Here is a 23,546-nt window from a genome sequence, read left to right as displayed (position 1 = left end):
TTTTCATGCAATGAATGTGCTGTGTAACTGAGTTATGGTCCCTATATATACTCACTTTCTTGCCTCTACACATACTCCAGTTCTAAGACTCAGATTCAAGGATCTGCCTACAAAAAACATTCCTCTCTATTTTACTATCTCAAAGAAACATATAGCTAAATTAAATTAAATCAGTACTAGTTTGTTTTTTGGTGGGTTTTGTGATTGGGTTTAATTCGAAGATTATTTTATATCTGAAATAAAAATAATGAATAGTAAGTTTTGAAATTAGTAATGGTTGGGCTTGGCAAAGGCCTAGGCATATGCTGAAGTCTACTATTTAGTTTTCCTAACAGCGCAAATAATGTTAAATATGTATAATTGTTTGTAAAAGTCTATGAAAGCCTGATTCTATGAGTGTTTACTTCAGAGTAGGTTTTGAAACACTCAATGAAGCCAATTCTCATGTATACATACACAGAATTAGAGAATCAGGTTCTGATCATAAATCTATTCACTTTGAATGAAGTCTAATGAAAAAAAAGTTCCTGTGAATTCAAAGTATGCTTAGAACTGAAAGTGTTATGATCAGTTCACTGAAGGGATTCAGATTACTGCACTAAAAACATATGAATAAATAATCAAAGCTGTATCATATTATTTATCAACACTTACAATTATTCCATCAGTAAAGAAATGAAAATAATTCCATATTTATGTTAATAATGTTCCACAGTCCAATTTGGATACCAACAAACCTTAAGACAGCGCAGTACCTGAAGTTAAAGTGAACCAAACTCAGGTTTCTCTATGGGTGTGATGTACCATAACAGAAAAAAAACAGAACAATTAAAACCCATAGGCTGTCCCAGAACTAAATTAAAGTGCCCAGCTTTTAATAAGATTAAAATTGTGTTTAAAAAAAACCAGTATCTATATAAATGGATCACTACTTCACATGTATCCATATAAAATACTTTCCCCCCTCTTCAACAGAAAGTTATCTTGCTTAGCACTCTGAATACTGAAGGCAAGCTGTCCTTCAGAGTTACAGCTGAAGCTTTTCCACTGACTTTCCACATTTGTTTTTCACCAGACATCTGACCTGATCAAAAGTACAAGTTTTATGTTGCCATTAAGATTAGAAAAGGTACTTTTTGCCAACAAATCATGTTATCAGAGAAAGTATTCAGAAGGCCAGAATCACTTGCTGACTTCAAATAGTAGAGAAGCATCACATATCCAGCTGCATGTTACTTTGGTCAGATTCCCTGGGCCTATTGAAATGCATAGGCCATCTGTGCACATTTCACAGTTCAAACACACATTGCAGCTTTAGTAAATATCCTCCTACTTTAAACTATTTCAGAATAAAAACACAAAGACAATAACTCCACAACAGAGCTGCCCAAGCTGTACCAAATGTGACTTGCAATAATCACCATATTTTCCAAGCTTCTATTCCACTTTTGCAAAGTACTAAATAGAATTTAAACTGGGCAAATTGCACCCTTACAGCAAAGTTTTACTCCAGATCAATGGGATTTATAAATAAGTAAAGATATATAGGATTGGCTTTAATTTTTATGATCAGGTAAAATGGAAAGTTTGATTCTTAAATCCTTAATAAAAACAAATGAGAGGTCTCAGCAGAAACAGGTGACACTGAAAATGGCATTAACAATATTTACTTCATGTAATGTTATTCAAACATGCATCATTTCATGGATCACAAACATGCTAAATAGATGTGTTAGTTATTATTATAAGCAAGTATAAAACCCTTTGCAAAGTCAGGATCTCAAAAGTGACAGAACCTAAACAAATTAACTATACACAATCAGGTGCTTCTATTTCATACTGCTAATCTTAAATACAAAAAATTCAAATACTATGTAGACACTTCAGGGAAAAGCCTTTTCCAAGTCACCCTTTGAGTCAACATCTGTCTCTCTACATAGAAGAAAGTTCCCAAGACCACTACCAACAGTAAGTAGTTATATATCTATATTTAGATATAGATATCCCCACATATACTATATAAGAACAGCAGATTGGAAGACTTTTTGTATATGCCCAGAAGCAAAGCATCAACGTGGAACAAAAAAACCCAAAGCAATAAAACAAAAATCAATGACACTTGATTACGTAGGAAGGAATAAATAAACACTAGACAAGAGCATGGAATGTGGCATTTTCCTTTACCCAACGAGTGAGCAAATTATAATATACAAATATCCTCTACAGTACTGGCCAAGATCAGAACACAATGCTGATACCTTTCACTCTGCATCTCTCTCAAAAAAACCCCCAACCCAAGCAAACCCCCAAATCCAAATATAACCAACCAGGAAACAATCAAACCGCTTCTTATAGTCAAAAGTAAAAAGAGAGAGAGAAACAACCCCCCCCTCCCACCAGCAATCCAGATCTGCTTGCCTCAGAGTGAAATTGTGGAGCAGAAGCAGGCATTGCTCGCCTTACCTCCTTCTCCCATACCCAGATAGGCTTACCTTAGCTGCCCCCCACTTTTATTTCCTTTCCTGGAGCAGTGGAGAGAGAGACACACACAAAGGGTAATAAAGGGGGAGGAGGGGAGAGCAGGGGGATGGGGGGGGGGAGAGAGAGCTGGCTTCTGCTGCTGCTCCTGCTGTGTGTGTGGTGAGGTGTCTCCAGCCAGGGCCAAAAAGCAGCAGCAGCAGCAATAGTAGTAAGAGGAGGAGAGGGGGGACTGTGTTGCTAAGAGGCTTTAGCTCTCTTCTCTCTCTCTCCTCTGACGGCCGAAGCGGGGGAAGAAACTCTCCTTCTCTCCTGTCTCTCTCTGGGATCCTCTAGCTAGGCTGCGGGTGGGGGAGAAACTCAAATCTCCTCAGGCCGAGCCCTCCCCGCAAACCATTTCAAGGTGGAATTAGTGCTCTGTCCCTTTAACAATATAAATAAAAGGTTCCCCAATCTCCCCCCCCTTCCCTCTCTTCTTCATCATCAGCTGCTGCCGCTGCTGCTGAGGCTCTGGTTCTGGCTGAGAGAAAGATGGGAGGCTGTCACTGCGCATGCGCCCCAAGGGAGCTTGCTGGGTTGAAGGAGGGGGGGAGGGAAAAAAGGTTGCCTCCCACAATGCCGCGCGCCGCAAGCGAACCCGGAAAAGGATTCCGCGAAGGTGGGAGGAGAAAAGGGGAGGGGGGGAAAAAAGAGGAAAAAAAGAGGGGAGACCGGAAATTGCGGGAGGGGAAATCAAGAGGGCAAAGGCGGAAGTAAGCCAATGGGCGGAGGCGAAGAGGAGTAGAGTCGGAGAAAGAGACGCAGGAAACCCGTTGACTCGGAGCCGCTGCGCTTGTAAATAGATCGGCGCCCTCACGCGGGGGTCACGTGATAGAGGTGCGCTCTCTCGCGCGCGGAGGTTGCCGGGAGGGCACTCATCAGAGCTTGGCGGCGGGAGCTCGGTGTAACGGCGGCGGGCGGGAGCCGAGAGCGAGAGTGACGGCGTGGGGGGGGGGGGAGAGGCGCTCGCTCGCTTGCTCGGGAGTTTCCTGTGAGCGTCGCAGGTAACGGTCGGTCCAGGACGTGGTTTTGAGGAGGGTGGGGGGAAGGTGAGCGCGCGGGAGCTGAGTGGAGGAGGGCGGGGCGCAGTTTAAAATGCCTCACCTTGGCTTCGGTTTTTTTGGGTGGTGGTTTTTTAAAACGGGACGGTGGTTCTGAAGCGGTTCAACGGCTCTTGCACCTGCCCTCTCGCCCTATAAGCTGGGAAGGCGTGTTGGGCTGCTCTTTTCCTCAAGGCGAAATAGTGGTGGGCTGGGGGGGGGGCTTTCGTCCCCACTTTTTTTTTTAAAGGAATAAGGATCTGTAGGTGGGTTGTGAGAACGGGACACGGCCATGGTGTCATTAAGCCCAAGGCAGGATATTAGCAGGGGCGGTGGTTAAATATGCACAGTGGGGGGGAAGAAGCGCCTGGAAGGCTGGACACCCTGGTGGGATTCTGCAGGGACCTAGGCAGGCTAGTCCCGGATAATACTATTTGCAGCCCACTTGGTTATAATCTGTTCTTGACATTGACGACATCATGCCCATGGTGTGTTTTGAGTTTAAGCACCTTTTTTTGCATTTACGTGCCAGCCCTGTCAAAGTTACAGCAGCCATATAGAATATCGAAAAGTTCATTTATTTCAGTAATTCAACTTAAATGGTGAAACTAATAGATGAGATAGACTCAGGACATGCAAAGTGAGATATGTCAAGCCTTTATTTGTTATAATTGTGATTATCATGGCATACAGCTGATGAAAACCCCAAATTAATAGTCTCAGAAAATTAGAATAGTAAATGAAATCAGCAAAACAAGGATTGCAAATAGAGCGATATTGGACCTCTGAGAAGTAGAAGCATGCATATGTACTCAGTACTTGGTTTGGGCCCCTTTTGCATCAATTACTGCCTCAATGTGGTGTGGCATGGATGCTATCAGCCTGTAGCACTGCTGAGGTGTTATGGAAGACCAGGCTGCTTCAACAGCAGCCTTCAGCTCTTCTGCATTGTTTCACCTGTAGCTTCTTCTCCCTACCTCCAAATAGATAGAGAAACTGTTAAGTATTGAGGACAAATATAGGAATTAGAGGCTGGCTGAGTGTTGACATACGTAAAGTGTTTGTAGGTGGCATAAATTGCACATGTATTATTTCTGAAGTGTCTTGACTTTGCTGTATTTGACAGCACATCCTTCTTCCATTTCAGCCCTTGTACTACTTGACATGTGTTGCGTAAATTGCTCCTGCCAAACTTCCAGTTGAAAATTATAGTGTGTGAGCCCCTCAGGGTAGGAATCTGGTTTCTTGTTCTTTGTAAAGTATCATGTCTGTTTGTTTAGAGCATTTGCATGCCCACTTCAACCAAAAAGGGCTCCCAGAATGGCTTCCATAAAATGGATAAAAACAAGACAGTCACTGCCTAGAGGCTCACAGTCAAAAAACAAATCACACAAGGGACAGAGATGGAAAAGAGAAAGCAAACTCAGGCACCAATTCAAACAGTAGTTCCTACAGTGACTAGCTAGTATAGAAACAGATTGGTTTGCATCAGAGATGTCTGATGGAGTTGGTCTTTCAGCAGAGCTGATGGGATGAGAGTCCTACTTCCCATTTCCCCTTCTGACATAGCCTGATGGAATTGCTACTGCCAGGTGACAGTTGATGGTGCTGTATAAATATAATACTGTGGTGATAAAATTATGAAGTTATAAACAAAGATCAGAAATGGAGGACTGTGGTATATATATGGCCAGCTGGTATGAGATGAGTAAACTAAAGCAGATTGGGTTTAAATGGAGGTCAAAATTGGGTTGGAGACTGCCTACTGTAAAGTCTCCCCCCCCCTTTTTTTTCTAAAAACTGAATGCAAAAGTAGCACTGGAGTAAATTAATCTCTTTATTGTGGCTATCACTACTGCTTTTCAAATACTAGGTTTTTTCTGAGCTATAGGGGCTTGTCTCTACTTCTGCTTGTCCCACTGCTTTCTGCGTATTGATGTTTGTTCCGATTCAGCAGTAACAGTCACTTTTCCCCGGGGAAAGCAGTGGGGCAAACAGAAAACTGTACATAGTCTTAATGTCAGCAACCTGTCTTCTGCCTTGGGTTCCATTATGCAAGAAAGGTGGGATATAAATTAATAAAATAATTGGTTTAAAGCATCTGGCTGTGTTTTCTTTTCTGAAAAGTATTGATTAAAACTAGGTGCATAAGAGTAAGCTGTGGTCTTTTATTGTATTCAGTTAAATAAGGTACTGAAATTTGCACACTTCCCTTCCCAAAATCAGCTTTGAGTCACCGCACATTAGAACCCCTGGAACTGGGAGATGGTCCCATATGACTTGCCCTAGCTGTGACTATGTTCAACCATGGTTTAACATTATGTGAACAAGGTAGCTAATTATATTTTGCCATGTTGTCCACACCAACAAAATGTGGTTAGCAATAAATGTGGTTAGTTTTAAACAAGCCAACTTTAAACTGTGGTTTTTGCAGCTGTACTTTTAAAACCACAACTCTGAGGAAGGTGGCAAGCTATGCTGAATTAGAAGTAACTACACAGGAGGAAAGGTTTGAGCCAAAGGCTAGGCGTGGCTTGTCATGTTATGCTAAACTGTGGTTTGAACATAGCTACTGTGCCCATCCCAAGTTTATTTTTGTTCAAGGTACTGTTCAAGCATGATGATCCTAGGCCAATATATGTAAGTAGGAAGGAAATGGGGGTTTTGCACCCTGGAGTCATATGCACCTGACATAAGCCCATCTCAGTGTTGTATTGAGTCCAAAACTTGTGACGAGCTTTTATTCATGATGCACTCAATTATAGGCAAAATAGATATACAGTGGTACCTCGGGATGCAAATGGGATCCGTTCCGGAGCCCCGTTCGCATCCCAAACAGAACGTAAGACGCGACAGCACGTCTGCGCGGGTCGCGTTTCACCGCTTGCATGCATGTGCGTGACGTCATTTTGACCATCTGCGCATGTGCGAGTGGCGAAACCCAGAAGTAACACCCTCTGTTACTTTCGGGTCGCCACGGAGCACAACCCGAAAGCGCTCAACCTGAAGCGTATTTATCCCGAGGTATGACTGTAAAGGCTTAGCTTTGGATTACCCCAGATGATATGTACCCAGGAAAGAGATGCTTTAATGTTGTGCCTAGCCCAACATTTTATATTTGCTTGAAATATGTAGTGTGAATGTTGGGGTATATTAATTGGAGCCAAATCTTGTTTCAGGGTGAAGATCTCACAGTCCCTTATGCATCGCGTGTATTTTCCAAAGAAATGAAATTAGTGTCTGAGCATTACACTTCATATCACTTTCACACAGACCATGGTTTGGGCAGATGCTGACATGCATACTCTCTCTTGCTTTCTGAATGGTGACATGCAGTCAGTCAGGTGTTGTGAAGTGAGGCACTGGGTAAGGCTGCATAGCTGCTGCCCTGTTTTATTCCCAAAGTGTCTGAGCCCTGCTATGATGGGGCCCAGAGATTCTGAAGAAATGAGGATGGCAGTAGCTGTTGTTTTGCCCTTCCCTTCTCCTCAGTGGTGGACTGAGTTCCACCAGCTTGCCCCTATTCTGTCAGTGTGGAAAGCAGCACTGAACAGCACTGGACCACTGCAGAGATGATTGGTGGAGCTAAACCTGGCACTGAGAAGAAAAGCACTGGGCAAAGCATCTACACTGTTTTCATTTTTCGGGGATCACTGAGCATCTTATTCAGTGCCCCTTCCAACTTGGCACCAGCCCTGCCTGCTTGCAAGAAAATAAAGTTGAAAACTAAACACAATTTTAAGACTTCTTGCAGAGAATAATGTTCCAGTGTCTTGCATATGATTTGTAGTGGCCCATAGCTTATTTGGGGTCTACAGGTATGCACATTTCAGGCTTCTGTTGAATAAGGAACCATAAAACGATGCAATGCCAGTCTTATGTGTGAGGAAGTTCTGCTTTAACGCAAAATGTTTCTCTTTTAGGGCTTGAATTACAATGAGCAAACGCAAGCTAAAGGAGGATAGCTTTACAAATGGGGAATGCATATCAAAGGTTAGTATAATGGCTTGAATAGGAGAAACAAAGTTAAAAATGGGGGGGAGGGTTTGCTGACAAGTATGTATGTCCTACTTGCACATGTTGATTCTTTTGCGACTCATGTGTATGTACAAATGATGCATTTGTGGAGAGATGTGGATTCAGTCAGTCTCTCACTCTTTTTAAGTGTGTATAAATCTCTCTCTCACAAACTCTTTTGATAAATTCTACCAAAACCAATTCTGCTTACCATCTGATTGGATGTGTAAATGCAGCACCAATGCAGTCGCTTACAGCTGCACATACAAACCAAGTTCTTCATGTGTAAACCAGCAAGAACACCCTCAATTCTTCTCTGTGTGTCCCTTACTCTAGTAAGGGAATCCATGTGTAGAAGCCCACTTCCACAATTGCATACCTATGACTAGATAATTTCTGGAGTGTATATGTGTTTGTGTGTCACGAACTAATGCCATGGCTACTGCTTGTTAATCTTTAGCTGGGGTGGGGTCATAACGCAGTAGGTAGATCACATGATTTGCTCTGTCTACCAAACTTTAGTTCCAGTTTTGGTCTCCAGCATCATCAGACAGGACTGGGAAAGATCCTTGTCCGAAACCCCGGAGAGACACTGCCAGTCAGAAAATACATTGCTGAGATAGATAGCCAATGGTCTGACTTGGTATATGGCACTTGCAATGTTCCTAAGTAACTGCATCCCTACTATAAAGAATCCTGGAAATTTGTACTACAGCAGGGTGGGGGACATTTTTCAGTCTGAAGGTGAAAGTAGACAGAACAACAATGGAATGCAAGAACTATCAAACTGGTGCTAACATTCCATTTTTGTGTACGGTGATAGAGAGGTTCATGGCAGAGCAACTGCAGGTGTTTCTGGATGAATGGATTATCTAGATCCAGTGCAATCTGGAATCAGTCCTAAGTTTGGGACTGAATCAGCCTTGATTCCACCAATGGATGGTGTTTTATGAACCATCCCGGACCCTGTGATCATTGAGGCCCTTCTTCAATCTTCTTACACTGAAGATCTGGAGAGTTCGGTTCCGTTTTTACTTCAGGGTCGTGTCCAAAAGTAGCTTTGGGGGACTGTTATTTGGGGCCATGGAAGTTACATTATGGGGTCCCCTTGGGTAATATTTTGTTCCCAGTACTGTTAAGAATGGTCATTAGGAGTCTAGGGGCAAGGTGTCATCAGTATGCTGATTATATCCATCTCTGTTACATCTGAACTGAGATGTTGTTAAAGACCTGGACTAGTGCCTAGATTCAGTTAGGCCAGTAAGCAGAGTCTGAATCCTGGGAAGATTGAGGCTTTGTGGGTGGATGGTTCCTGGATATGGAGATAGGCCGGTTGCCTGCCCTGGTTGGACCTATACTTTATTAATCTTCCTCCCACTAGAAATCAAGCAGGTACCATCCTTGATAAGTTGCAGACACCTGATTAAAACTATTTTATTTCATAAGGCATTTTCACCGTGAATGCTTCTTTGATGTTTTAATCTATAACGTTTAATTTATGTTTTATATTCTATGTTTGCATTTTGTTAGCTGTTTTGGGACCCAGAAGGAGAATGGCAAGATATAAATTGTGAAAATAAATCAATAACAAATTTGTAGCTTACTAACTTCCACAGGATAAGAGAAAATTGTTAAATGACAGCTGGTTGTGCTGTGCATATTTAATGTCTCTATAACTCAATATATGCAGGTACAAAGACTATTGCGTGAAAGGTTCTGTCACCAGAGTCAAAATGGGAAGTTGTTTGGAATTGAGCTCCAATACAAGTAAGGAAACGGTGTATTTATGTTTGTTTCAGATAACCCCTTTACTGATCTTGTGGACTTTAAACTGCAAGTTTAGTAGATAACAAGATTTCAAAGATTTGTCCCCCAAATACTGGTTTCTTACCCATCCTCAAAGGGACTCTAAAAAGACTAAAACATATTCATAGGGAGGGAGGAAATGTTCCCAGTGGTTCTTATGGCATATCTCAAATGAAAGCTCTGGCTATCACAGTGCCATTGCCCTCCCAGCCTTAATGGATCATTTCACTGAACGTGGTAGAAAAGCAACAGCCATACTCATCCCAGAATTCTTTTCAGTAACATGGTCTCAAGTCAGCACCATAGCAGCTATTACATTAAGGAGGATGAGGGGTTCTAATCCTAACGCAGCATCACTTGACTTTACACAGGGCTCAAAAAGAAGTGTGTAATCTAGGTACCCACCAGTAAATAATGTGATGGTGAAGAGAAGACAGCAGAAACTCTCTCATCATTTTTTTAAAAAAAATTGAATAGTTAATAACCATTAAAATGATACGAAATCAAATACAGTGGTACCTCGGGTTACACACGCGTCAGGTTACAGATGCTTCAGGTTACAGACTCCGCTAACCCAGAAATAGTACCTTGGGTTAAGAACTTTGCTTCAGGATGAGAACAGAAATCGTGCAGCAGCAGGAGGCCCCATTAGCTAAAGTGGTGCTTCAGGTTAAGAACAGTTTCAGGTTAAGAATGGACCTCCAGAACGAATTAAGTTCTTAACCCGAGATACCACTGTATAAAGCTAGTCAAAATTACCCTACTTATTAAAATAAGTTTGTACCTATTTTTTTTAACAAGCTTAGAGATATACTTACAGAGCCTATAAATCTAGGGTTAGAATTTGTCGGTAAAGATTTGTTTTTTAATTAACTGTCCTTTTTTTTTTCCTTCCAAGAAGAAAGCTAGCTTCTTGAGAATCAGAAAAGCATTTAAATGACAATTGCACAGACAAATGTATTCTGTTCTATTTCTTGGTGTCATAATGTGTTTTCCGGATGGGTAAAGGGAGGTGGGCTGAGACTTTTTAAAAATAATGTGATTTTGTTTCTCTGAGATGAAATTCGATATCTGAAATTATTCCAGGCCTAAAGTTATTTGTATTCCTCATTCTCTCTCTCTTCATCCCTTACTCAGACAATTACTCGAGCTTCTGAAACGTACTGCTATCAATGGTGAAAGCAACTCTGTACTCATTATTGGACCTCGGGGATCAGGGAAGACTCTGGTAATATTTAATTCCATTTAGTTTTTATATATTGAGTCCCATGTGGAAAGTTGTAACTTAATGTACTGCATGAAAATTATCAGTGAAATTCATTTTCTTATAAATCAAATGCTGGCTTTGTGGTGAGAGGGAAGAAATTTGTTTCATAATGATGTTAAACCGAATTCACCAGCCTATGCATTTTTGGTACATAGAATGTGACTCTCAGAGCCTTTAACCTTGCTTTAACTTGTTTAGTTGTGTGCTTTCTTTCAAACATTTGAGATGCTTTAGCTTCTTAATGTGCTATTTTATTAGAGTTTCTACCTTTATTCTACATCTTTTATTCTATATTGATCTTTTTAGGTCTCTTGACTAGAAAAATCCTTTCTAAACTTCATAAATAAAACTGTTTTCTAACTAAGCTTTATTTTCTAGTTTTGATAGGATTATATCCTATGGTATCCAGTAAGGGGAGGCTCTTTGAACAAGCATGTTCTCCTCCATCCTTTCCACCTTCTCAGGCTGTTCTGAAGGATCCCCATATCCTCTTGGGATTTGAGGAAGATGCAAGGGGATCAGGATACCATTGGCTGCAAATTTCACTCTTTGGCATGCTTCCTGACTAATACCATGTAGGGAATTGATACTTTTAATCCCTTGCTTTTATTTGTTATTATATTTATTTATATCCATTTTTAATGATACAAATCCTTATATGTAAAACCAAAATAAAACAATGAAGACAATATCAAAACATACTTGTCAGGATCTTTCCCACAAGGCGCTTACTGGTAGATAGCCCTGTTGTGGGAAGGCACAGGCCACCTGGAATAGGAGCAAATCTCTACTATTTTTCCTCTGTCATACCATTCTTTTTTTCATTTGTTGCAATTATGAAATAACTTTTAAAAGCTGCAACAAATGTTACATTCCACTTGATGCATTTAAAAGCTTGCGGTTTTAACATGTTCTTTATTGGAAACCAGAAGTAGTCTTAAATCTAAATGAACAATTATTTGTTCAGGTTCAAATGAAACTTTCTATGCACAGAAAGAACTTAAATCCATTGGGAATGCCACAGATAGAAGCAGGAATATGTTTATGGCAGTTTTTTTCTACAGATTGCCGTTCTGTCTGAGAGGTTACCCCAACCCACCAGTGCAGACTTTTAGCACCATGGGGTACAGTGGAAAAATAAGTAGAAATCATTTTCTTCTCTTCTCAGCTCTCTCTCCGCCCCCCTGCTCCCAAATCCTGTGCTGGAATCCAGTCCCTTTTATAAACAGATTTTCGATTTTTGCTATTATAATAGTATAAGTCATGCCCATAAAAACTTGTTTCAGTTTTAAATCCTGATATTATGTAGTAAGCATATGGCATAAGAATTTATGTTTTGTTTTATTTCTTCCTAGTTAACATGTCATGTCTTAAAGAAGCTCATGGAATTAAAGGAAGTAAGAGAAAACATCTTACAAGTTCATTTAAATGGTATGTAATTTGGTCACGTCAGCTGAATGTCCTTGAAGATAGTGCTAATTGAGCCTTGTAATTTTGTACTGATCTATTTCAGTTAACAGTTGCAAGGAATTGTAGTATCTACTGGCAGCAGAGATAGAATTGTACATAAAAGCTCTATAAAAAGCTGTGTTAACATAAAAGCCATGTCAACATAGGGTAGCTTCATGAAAACCAAGTATATAGCCTCATGTGAGCAGACATCCACATGTGCAATGGAATTTCTGTTATCCACCTTGCATCCTTGTTGCAAGTCTGCCCCAGATGATCCCCTAACCACCCAGGGTAGATTGCCAGGAACAGGCTACCGAGGGAGGAGAGAAAAGAAAAGTCATGGTGCGTAGGTGGAAGTTCATCCTGTTCACACATGGAAGTTGGATACCACTATATATTATCATTTTTAACAATGGGTTGCTTTAAAGGGTTGAGATTCAACAACTTGCTGTTTAGCACAAACCATACTTTGTTGTCAATCTGAACAGGCAAACAGATTTTCACTTTCCTTCCAAGAATTGCAAACCCTGCCGTAGTCTGTAGGTCTTGTTCAAAGGGCATGTACAAACCATGGCTATGGTTTTTTTTCCTAGACAGGATTTGAATGTGTGAGGTGAAGGAGTTGGAGAAGGGAGTATGCAAGCTCAAGGCTTACTCATATAATACCAAACAAGGCTTTGTTGCACTTGAACTGGCTAGCTTTCATCATTCTGAAACTAAGGATCCAATGCATCTTTGAGAAAAATGAGCATGTGAGCCTTGGATTCTTACTGACATTTCTAAAATTTGCTTTGGATGGTACTATTTGTTGAAATATAAAATGCATTCTTTTTTCCGTCTTTCTAGTGGGGTTTATAGAATTTCCAAATCTAGAATAATACATGTATTTGCAATTGTCTTCTAGGGTTATTACAGACCAATGATAAAATTGCGCTTAAGGAGATTACAAGACAGCTAAATCTAGAAAATGTGGTTGGAGATAAAGTTTTTGTAAGTAAGACGTTTAGCTGTACTTAAAAATATATAGTCTACATTGATGTACTCTTTCAACTTGTAACTATATCCATATGCTACAAAATCATAAAACCGTGTAAGGGACATTGCAAACACAATTCTCCCTTTTAGATTTCTTAGACTGCAACACAACCAGCTGGGTTATTATTATTTAATTGTTTATTTAATTGTTTATTGTTATACTCCCACTTACCTGAAGGCAGAAAAAATGTCAGCATTCCTGTGTTGTCCCTCCCCTTTAGTGACATTTTTTTCTGTCTTTGCTTGAAGCAGGTTTTTATATTATTATTAATATGCCACCCACCTGACTGAGTTGCCCCACTCTGGATGGTTCCCAACAAAATAATAATAAAAGCCCTATAAAACAGCCATTAAATCTTCCCTGTAGAGGGCTGCCTTCACATGTCTTCTAAAAGTCATATAGTTATTTATCTGTTTATCTCCTGCAACTGATTATTCCGCTCTGATTACACTTTACACTTTGTAGAAGCTGTTGCATTTTTTTTTTTTGCAATAGCATACAGTTCTACAAAATACAATGGATAGGATTCTGGGGGTGTTGTTCTGGGGGTCCCCCCCAAAAGAAAAGCCAATTTCACGTGGTACAGTGGTGGTGGGAGGAGAGGGGGCAGCCCTGCTGCACAAATGGGAATGTTTGTGCATGGGTTCTGCAGATAGGCACTCGTTTGGTGAATCCTGCTACATGTTTTTATTTTAAAGCTTAATATCTACCAGATAATCATTCAGATGTTGTTATCTTTTAGGGTAGTTTTGCAGAAAACCTCACATTTCTTCTTGAAGCATTAAAGAGAGGTAAACATACTTTCTTGGTGATTAATAACACGTTATTGGGGGTTAATGACAAACACTATGACCACCTACTCCATCTAGATTACTAACTGGTATCCATTAGCATTTCTACAACCCCTGTTTTAAAGCAGCTGCGCTGGTTGCCAGTTTTTTTGCAGGCTCAGTTCAAGCTGCACACTTTGGTATTTAAAGCTCTAAGCAACTTAGGCCCCAAATATCTGACAGCCTGGCTCCTTCTCTACTGTCTGCTTCTTTCAGACCATTAAGATCAGCAGAGGAACCCCTCTTGGTATTTCTGTGTCCCACAGAAGTTTGCCTTTGGCCACTAGGGAGTGGGTATTCTCTGTGGTAGCCACTAAATTATGGAATTCTCTCCCCATTGAGGTGCATCTATCATCTTTGTGGTACAATTTTCACTGTATGCTGAAAACGTGCCTCTTTACCCTGATCTTTGTAACTTTATTCTCTGTTTTTTATATTGTAGTTTCGCTGCTGCATTAAATATTAGTATCATTCTATTTTAAATTGTATCATTGTTTTGTCACAACCCTCCCTGGGGCCTTATGGTGAAGGGTGGGTAAGAAAATCTGTAACTTAAATACTGCAGTAAAGGAACTGAAGTGAAATGTTTGGTGGCTTTGCCTTCTTACAACGAATTGGAAGTTCTTGCTAAATTGCAAGTTATGTTACAGTTTTTTCAGTTGCTTGCAAAGAGATACCTGTTGAGCTAGTGGAAGTCTTTGTGCAGAACCACTTAGTTGAATTGGGTCCCTAATATTTACCTGTTTGTTTTATGTATTAGGTGACCGTGCTCACAGTTGCCCGGTGCTGTTCATCCTAGATGAGTTTGATCTGTTTGTTCATCATAAGAACCAGACGTTGCTGTATAACCTCTTTGATGTGTCCCAGTCAGCACAGACACCTATAGCTGTTGTTGGTCTGACTTGTAGACTGGTAAAATGAATTTAGTTTTCTCTTAATATATGTCGCCACCAGTGCATGTAAATTCAGATGGTGACTAGTAAAGATGCTTCTCTTTAATTGGCTAGAGACCCTGTGGAGGGAAAAGTAAGAAACTTTTAGGGATTGTGAATCATTTTCATTACTAAATGAAGAATGCTACTTTAACCACACTTAGTAGAACTTTCTGTGTGTGCTTCTGGAGTTGAAATAGCTTAGTCGCGTAATACTGCTAATAGTATTTGTGTTGGTAGAAAAGATTCTGTTCCTCTTCTAATGAGGGTTGATTGAGAGATCTTAACATGAAATACCTGTTCAAATGATCATTTTTAATAGATAATACAATTCATATAAAAATAATTTAAATAAGTTGCCAACACTGGTATGCCTAATAAACTGAAAACTAACATAGATATTTGATAGTAACTGAGATTTCTAGAATTTTCCGTGGCAAGCATTTAACCTATGTATACAGAATTTCAAATGAACTGTTTTATAACGTATGTATTGAAGTTGTCATTCTGCAGAGCTGGCAAATGCTCAAGCATAATTCTGAGGTCAGTTTGCATCCTTAAAAAGTTAAAAAAAAAAAGGTAAAAAAGTTATCTAGCAATTGATATGTTTTTTCGTAGATTTCTTATGTTTTTGTTCTGTTTGCAATTTTTCACTAGGACATTCTTGAACTCATGGAGAAGAGAGTGAAGTCAAGATTTTCACACCGGCAAATATACTTAATGAATTCATTTGATTTTAAAAAATATCTGAATATTTGTAAAGAACAGTTATCCCTGCCTGCAGAATTTCCAGAAAAGTCCTTTATTCAGAAATGGAATAATAATGTACAGGTAATTGAAATAATAGTAATAATCAGTCAATTGAAATTTCTTGCTGAAGATATTCAAAGTGCTGGGTAACAGCACTTATACAGCTTAAAAAGGAATGCACTGGAATGTACTTATTCTAGTCGAAATTAGGATCCAAGTTATTGTGTCTGTTAGTGCACAGACTTTCACTTGTGAAATGGAAATTTCCCCTCCTCTTCCTTGCAAATGCCCCTTTGGTGACCTCAAAATCAGCTCTGGATAGTTTGGGGACCCTTGGAGCAGATTTTGGAGTTGCATGGGAGGAGAGGAATGGAAAGTCTTGTTGTGTGAGCAGAGTTCTGTGTACAAGCCATCATTTCTAATTTTAAAAGGAGTAGAAAAATTGCATATCAAGTATTACTTGAAGGTATTTTATTGCTTCCCTACATTCTGTTTTCAAAACCAGCCACCATGTACATCTAGCACTGGTATCTGCCTCTGTAATTAAAAATTAGTTTGAAAATTGCAATACTAGATTGTAGAGTTCTAGCTTTGTGAGTTTGATGGACTTCCATTTCATGCAGCTCAATGTGGTGCCTTCCATAGTTCTAGATGTGTATCTGAAGAAGTGTGTATCTGAAGAAGTGAGCATGCACACGAAAGCTATTGCCAAGAACAAACTTAGTTGGTCTCTAAGGTGCTACTGGACAATTTTTTTATACAGTATATTTAGATTGCAGAGTGAAGATCTCAAACACTGTTATGAAGAGCAACTATGGTAAAATTACTGCATTTATCACATTTTTAATAGAAGACCCCTTTCAAACAGGTACATAAAAATCTCCCAAAGTGAGGTAAATTAGTACATAATGACATCATCCTATAAACTGAGTTTTACTAAAGTTTCAGCTGGGGAGAAGAAAACAGTTTTTATTAGTATTTTAGTACTTGCTTTGAAAGGTGATTGAGAGCAAAGTTTTCATCCAACTGGTCCAATCCAAATAACTATTGTACTGGTCATTGGCCATGACAAATCTGAATAAATATAAGCAAAATAAGTACAAGCAAAAGGAATGCCGCACCACAAATAATAGTCTCTATTTAGATCTCTTTGTCTCCCTTACAGTTCACTGCCGTATGGTCCAGCGTCTTCTTTCTGATCTTTTTGTTAAAGCCAACCACATGGATTGCTTTTGATAAATTATAACAGATTATATTTTTGTGATCTTCCCTGAATTACTTTGTATTATCTTATCAACTGTGTTATCCTACCACCTGTATAAAAATGTTTAGGTGAATTAAGATGACTAGCTTGCTTAACAATTATTGATTTTGAAAATAATGTTTTAGTCTCTCTTAGAAGACAAAAAGGTGCAAGATGTACTGCAAAATCAATTCCATTATAGTAAAGACCTGCGGTCTCTCTTCATGTTGTTGGTAAGATCTTGGCACGTTTATTTCTGACTCACATTTTACTGCTATTCATGAAAATAAACTGATACTTCTAGTTACGAATTGAGTTAATACAACTACTATATAAAAGAAAACTAATATGGAAAAGAATATGTTTTGATACAGCATGCTGGCTTAGCCCTTTTCTAGTGGTAAATGTTTTTCTGAGGATGGGATCCAGAGTTCACTCTTGCCACCAGCAGTATTCCCTGAGCAGAGTTCCACTCAGGAGATGCACTTAAGGGCAGAAGGTGATTACCCTTCCTGTAGCTCATAGTAACACTTTCCCATGGAGCAATGTGGAAAGTCTGTGCCTTTTAAGTTCTAATAAAATTCTGCAAGTCCGACTTCAGTGATGTACTTGTGAGTCAAACCACTTCAAGATTTTGATGGCAATAAATACAGAGAAGTCTTAAAATAATACACAGTTCTATTTGCTAATGATCACAGCCATTGCTTGTGCAGTACAAGGCTCCCTGTTGACTCTCATGACATTTATTATGTTTGGTGTGTCTTACTGTCTTAAGAGCCCCCTCCAGACCACTGGAAGGACCTGTATACAGTTAGGAATGTTAAATATTTCCCCTTTATTCTGTTTTATGTATTCTGACTGCAGGATTTGGGTTCAGAAACTGTGTAGAGAAACAAGTTTATTGAGGTTCTGTCTCTGGCCTGGTTTGAATATAACATTCCAGGCTCTATCAGTGGCGTAGCGTGGGGGGTGCAGGGGGGGCCGGCCGCACCGGGCGCAACATCTGGGGGGGGGCGCTCGCACTCGCAGCTCTCTGCCCCTACCTGGCTCACTCACTCTCTCTCACTGCAGTGCTGGCTGTGCGAATCCGATCCGAGCCGCTGGGTCGCCGCCCACTGTGGAGGGGGTGGGTGCCAGGCGTGCGGTGCGGAGAGAGAGCGCGGGACTATCTGGGGGAGGGACAGTGCAGCGGCTGCCCAGCGCAGCGCTGAGCGCGGGAGAGAACCACACCAGACCAGCCCAGGCAGCAGCAAGAAGAAGCTGGCAGCGGCGGCAGGTTAGGGGTTAGGGGGTGCAAATTACTTGCCTTGCCCCGGGTTAGGGGGCGCAAATTACTTGCCTTGCCCCGGGTGCTGACAACCCACGCTACGCCGCTGGGCTCTATAAACCATTTCTTAGGAGACCAGGGAACCATGTCATGCCTTGTCTCATGCTTGTCTCTTGCCCCTCCTCTCTGCCTGCATACTAGCTTTAGTGAGGATATATTGGTTTCTTCTAAACAAGAAATATTTGTTAAGTCTGAAAGAGGAAATTCTGCTTTAAAACCAGATTTACTGTTTGGTGTGGGCAGTATCCAAAGTGGGTTAACTCCTGCTTGCTTGTCAGGCATAGAATCGTGTGACTTGGCTTTTTGTACTGTTCCCTCTCCAAAGGAATTCTTCTCCATTTCTTCCCTACCTTTCAAAAGGAGCAATTGCGGCATCCCTTTCTCCAAAGGACACCCCTGCCCCAAGACCACCACTTTGCTTTCCTCAGGGAAGTTTCTATTGTGGGGAGAGCTCTATTGCATGTTCCTTCATCACGGTACAGTGACTTCACCCACTGAAGGTCTTGCATAGCTTTTACATATTCTGCCTTAGATATCGCCAACACTACACAAGTCATGGAGTGTTGGTACTGTGCAAGTTTTTTCAGGTTGGTGTGCGGAAGTATTCAAGACCATACCTTTACTAAGATGTGCATATTTTCAACAAGGAGCCCTCACCCTTATGGTGGCCATCACCTTGTTCAAAATTGCACCACCTCTTCAATTCCTCCATCACAACCCACTGTTCCCTTAACTTCCTTCTATAACTGTATTTTTTCTGCTACAGTATTGGCCGTGGCCTCAAACTTGGGAAGGACTTTCAGAGAGGGCATAGTGCCAAAAAGCCCAGTCACATGATTTTCTGCCTCCTTTCAAAATAGGAGTTCACAGACCAACCAGAAAGAACCTTCACTTGTAAGTACCAATTTTCCAATCTCCACGCTGCAAACATTAATTTTTTAAAGAGTAGTTCTCTTTATAATGCAGCCGAATTGGACTTAAATCCATCTAAGTTGTTCTTGGTCTGATAAAACATTGTATTACATTTTCTGATTGCCTCCTGAGCATTGTGTGTTGTTTCCAAAATTACTTCTGTTTCAAAGAGTAAAATAAGTAGGTGTAAAATTATCAAAGATCCTAAAAATGAATATTGCAATCAATATATAGCACTGTTGGATAGATTCTGCAGTAATACTCTCAGTTGAATGTTACAAACTATTTTGTATTGTAAATAACTATAGATGCTTTTATAATGACTTTAAGTCATTAAATATTTAAATTATTATTTTGTCTTCAGATGCTTGCTTCAAGTAGTATAACTGTGTCTCACCCGTATATCAATGCATCAGACCTTCTTGAAGCAGGCAAACACTGCAGAATGGACTCTAAAGCAAATATTGTACATGGTAAGATGACAGTGTGTACTTACTATCTTAAATTATGTGAGCAAGTTCTGAAATGCACTTTATGTGCTTTCTTTGTTTCAATTGGATCATCATGCCCCAAATAATGCTTTGAAGCATGCTCTGCAATTGGGTGTTTCTCCCTCTCCTCACTTGCTCTTCATCCTTTGTGGATCTCCAGATTCTCAGGGATGGCTGAAGTGGGCACTAAATACACGGTTTGTTGAGGCTAGTCTTGACACTGCCACACAGCATCAGACATGTCTCAGTGGTAGATCATAAATATTGGGGAGGTGGAATAAGGCAACGGTTTAAGTATGCTGTCGCCAGTGAGTTTATGGCTTTATGTTTAATAATAGTAAGACCTCAGGAGAGTGCTGGCAACCTGTGCAGCTCCTGCAATACAGGTTTTATACCGGATGTGGGTACCAGTGGCCAGTAGCAACTGGGTTGCAAAATTCGGCACCAACTGCAGCTTCCAAATCAGCCTCCGTGGTCACACAACATAGAATGCATTACAGTGCTCGATCTTTCAGGTTACCACTGCTTCAACCACCATAGTCAAGCTATCCTAATCCAGGAATGGCTGCAGCAGATGTTGGTAAAAGGCTTTCTGAGCCATGAAAGTAACCTGCGCCTCAAGCAATAAGCCTAGATCCAGAGTGACTCCCCCCTCCCACAAAAAAGACTGCATAGCTGCTCCTATAGAAGGGAGTTCAAGCTGCTGACAGCTCCAGACAATGGAACCACTCAACCACAGTGCTTCTGTTTTGCTAGAATTTAAGCTCAGTTTATTGGCCCTCATCAAACCCACACTGCATCCAGGAAGTGGCCCAGAATTTGCACAGCCTCAGCTGTAGGCTATTTGGTCTCTGAACCATCTGGGAAAGCTGCGCTGGCCAACAACTACAAGATACAGTCGTACCTCAGGTTAAGAACTTAATTCGTTCCGGAGGCCCGTTCTTAACCTGAAACTGTTCTTAACCTGAAGCACCACTTTAGCTAATGGGGCCTCCTGTTGTTGCCGCGCCGCCGGAGCACGATTTCTGTTCTTAACCCGAGGTACTATTTCTGGGTTAGCAGAATCTGTAACCTGAAGCGTATGTAACCTGAAGCGTATGTAACCCGAGGTACCACTGTACAACGTACCCAGCGAGTGGGGTAGGTCCTACCCAACAGGTTGTCATCTTGGGGTAAAACCATGTTAGGCTTAGGGTTGTAATTAACCAAGTAGACTTCCTTTCCTTTATTTTATATTTGAAATGTAAAGTCATCTTTCCTTTTGAAAGCTTGAAGGAAGAAATAATAAAAATAGTTTCAAATAGCTGTTAACATTTTAGATTAGGCATTTAAAAAGCTATACTGCCATGAAAATAGCTATTAAGAATTGTCTTCTTTCTCTAATAGGTTTGTCTGTGTTGGAACTCTGCCTCATAATAGCCATGAAACATTTAAATGATACTTATGGAGGAGAACCATTTAATTTTCAGATGGTTTATAATGGTAAGGTGACATCAGATTCGCTACAAAATGCGTAGTTTATTACCTCTAAAACAAAAGTGTAATATAATTTGTATTTGTTTTGATGTAGAGTACCAGAGGTTTGTACAGAGGAAGGCACACACAGTGTACAGTTTTGAGAAACCTGTTGTTATGAAGGTATGTACTTTACTACATTCTTTTGAAAGCTTCTGTTTTAGTGCCACAGAGGACAAATAGTTTGAAATAAGATTGATAGAAGAACTGGAACTGTTAAGATTTAGCTCCCATTTTTTTAAAAAAAAGATATTCTAAAATGTTTTAGGGTTGTATGCTTTACATAGGTGTCATTGTCTATCTTAGTCTTTTCATTATTGTATTTGGTACTCTGCTGCCCTCTAGTGAACATTGTATGCATACATGTAGCTTTTATGCTGCAAATGAGGTTTTTTTGTGATGGAGATGCTGTTTTAGAAAATGAAAATAAACAGTCTAAAATAGAGGCAAGATTTTGCTGCATCTTAATTCTTATTCAGTAGCAAACTGTAATCTAAAATATCTGTAACTGCAAATTATGTTGAATTTATCTGTGGATGATGGGGAAAGATTCTAATGATGATTTGGATTTTTTATTTTTAGGCTTATGAACACTTGCTGCATCTTGAATTGATAAAACCTGTAGAAGGACCATCTATGTGCACACAGAGAGAATACTTGCTAATGAATCTTCTTTTGGACAACAACCAAATTATGGATGCTCTGCAGGTTTACCCAAATTGCCCAACTGATGTAAAGCAATGGGCTACATCTTCAGTAAATTGATTGTGGATTTGAAATATTTGATGAGATTCTGGAAAGTGGTACTTGGTTACAAATAAACCAGACGAAAAATCGGTGTTATCTATTGAAAGATGACCTTTAAAAATGTTTTTCAACTGCCCAGTGTACTTGATTAAAAAGTGTATCCCTCTTTTCTTTGGTTTATTTGTTAATATTTCCAAAGAAGTGGATTTTGATCTGCAACAGAAATCCAGTTTTCTGGGTGATACCCAGATTGGAGTGAATTCATTCACTTGAGTCTGTTGCAGTGGATCTACGCTGTGTATGACTAGTGTTGCATACAGTCTGGTGTTTACATTTTTCTTTTGGTTGTTGTCTAATAAGTGAATAAAGGAAAATGTTTCTATTTTATTACAGCCGGGGAAAATATTCTGTTTGTGTCAGTCTCTCTTCTGCTAGTTTACTAGTTGTGTTTAGTTAAACTCTTATACTGAAATTTTTCTTAAGTCTTCAGGAAGCTGATGGCAAATTATTTTGGATATTGTAATAGTTCTATTAAAGTCCTGATTAAAATTGTAGGACAACTGTTTGAGAAGAGGTAACTTGGGCTGACTGCCTGGCTGGCTTTGCTTTTCCTTGTGTAGGTATTTTCCATCTTACCACCTAGCAGTATTGGGGACTATAATTTGCAAAAAAAAATCAATGTAAATACGTATATATGGATATATATGTGAACCTATGGGGCAATTTAAATTGGAAGTTTAGAATGGGGCAGTGATGGAGTGTGGAGCTTCAGTCTTCATGGAAGGCAGCTCCTAACCTGCACTACTCAGAGAAAGAGAAGTCAGCTTTAATAATTGTCTTGAATATCCCCACAAACCAACTGCTTTCTTAATGCTCAAGGAGCCTTGTTTCAAAGCCTTTGGGCTACACTGTTTCATAGCTAAATGGGGGCTGTTAGCAGTTGTAGTTCAGCAACACACTTGTGTATCACCTCTGGCCATTGGCTGTGTCCACAGGACCCAAGGTTCCTCATTCCAGCTGTACAGGGTCAATTGCTCATGTGGTTATTTTCATAAAGTTTGGGGAGTGTTTCTAGCTCCTGGTTTGAAGGTTACTTCTCCAGTGGGGGCCCTCTAGATGATGATGTACTCTTTAACATCCCCAAGCAGAATTGCCAGGAATGATGGTAATTGTGTAGTTCAACAGCACTTGGGGGAATCGGGCTGGAGAAGGCTGCCTGCTTTAGTATGAGGAAACATTGTGCTGTGCTGTGCTGCACTTGTAAAATGTTTTTCTAAAAAAATACTGATTCTTAGCCTTGCCTTCCCTCAAACCCAGCTGTCTACCTTTTGTTCTCTTGTCCTTATCACTTCTCATCTGATGTAGGACCTCTCTGTAGCCTTTACTGCTATATTAAACTGGTTCTTTATCAAAAATCCCATTAATTCCTAGAAGTTTCAAGAGCAGCAGATAACTCATGATTCTTTGGAGCTAGTTTTTACTGTTGGATCTATATTATCAAAGCAGCTACTGGGCGTTGGTATGTTTGTGCGAATTTAACTTGATTGTCTTGTTAGTACTTATTTCTAAACTACCTCATGTGTCTTTGCCATATATGCATGCTCTATTTTCTTCTGTAGCTTCTTTTAAAATTCTGAAATAGCTACACACCCGTACAGTAATCT

At 40.1% G+C, this 23,546-nt stretch overlaps 2 protein-coding genes across 11 annotated transcripts in view; one reads left to right on the top strand and one right to left on the bottom strand.

Moving 5' to 3' along the window:
• Window positions 1–3,056, bottom strand: part of MBD5 (methyl-CpG binding domain protein 5) — a 113,993-nt gene extending 110,937 nt beyond the window's left edge. For all 4 annotated transcript variants that reach the window (XM_081005457.1, XM_081005455.1, XM_081005460.1 and 1 more), the window contains exon 1: window positions 2,493–3,056. The gene's annotated coding sequence lies outside the window, so the exon portion shown is untranslated. The remainder of the gene's footprint in view (window positions 1–2,492) is intronic.
• Window positions 3,057–3,218: 162 nt separating this feature from the next.
• On the top strand, window positions 3,219–22,269 carry ORC4 (origin recognition complex subunit 4). 7 transcript variants are annotated; one of them, XM_081008472.1, is made up of 15 exons: window positions 3,457–3,521; window positions 4,705–4,786; window positions 7,481–7,550; window positions 9,265–9,341; window positions 10,518–10,608; window positions 12,003–12,078; window positions 13,004–13,089; window positions 13,878–13,926; window positions 14,726–14,877; window positions 15,555–15,728; window positions 17,037–17,123; window positions 19,494–19,602; window positions 21,007–21,102; window positions 21,191–21,258; window positions 21,718–22,269. In XM_081008472.1, the coding sequence occupies exons 3-15, from the start codon at window positions 7,494–7,496 to the stop codon at window positions 21,898–21,900; spliced, it is 1,305 nt and encodes a 434-aa protein (XP_080864598.1). In that variant the 5' UTR covers window positions 3,457–3,521; window positions 4,705–4,786; window positions 7,481–7,493; the 3' UTR covers window positions 21,901–22,269. The 7 variants fall into 7 exon arrangements, with proteins under 7 accessions (XP_080864596.1, XP_080864601.1, XP_080864597.1 ...); XM_081008470.1 differs by lacking the exons at window positions 3,457–3,521; window positions 4,705–4,786 and adding an exon at window positions 3,219–3,354; XM_081008475.1 differs by lacking the exons at window positions 3,457–3,521; window positions 4,705–4,786 and adding an exon at window positions 3,240–3,312.
• Window positions 22,270–23,546: the final 1,277 nt, after the last annotated feature.

Source organism: Podarcis pityusensis (genome assembly GCF_964106645.2).
Source record: "Podarcis pityusensis genome assembly, chromosome: 1".
Lineage (NCBI taxonomy): Eukaryota > Metazoa > Chordata > Lepidosauria > Squamata > Lacertidae > Podarcis > Podarcis pityusensis.
Note: the sequence above shows the minus strand (reverse complement) of the source record. Positions and strands in the feature narration are given on the sequence as shown.

Excerpts from the sequence above, each read along its gene's own strand:
- ORC4 (XM_081008470.1), top strand. The coding sequence starts at position 7,494 with ATGAGCAAACGCAAGCTAAAGGAGGATAGCTTTACAAATGGGGAATGC. Across the intron at positions 12,079-13,003 it reads CTTACAAGTTCATTTAAATG|GGTTATTACAGACCAATGAT; the intron begins GTATGTAATTTG and ends ATTGTCTTCTAG. Across the intron at positions 15,729-17,036 it reads AATGGAATAATAATGTACAG|TCTCTCTTAGAAGACAAAAA; the intron begins GTAATTGAAATA and ends ATAATGTTTTAG.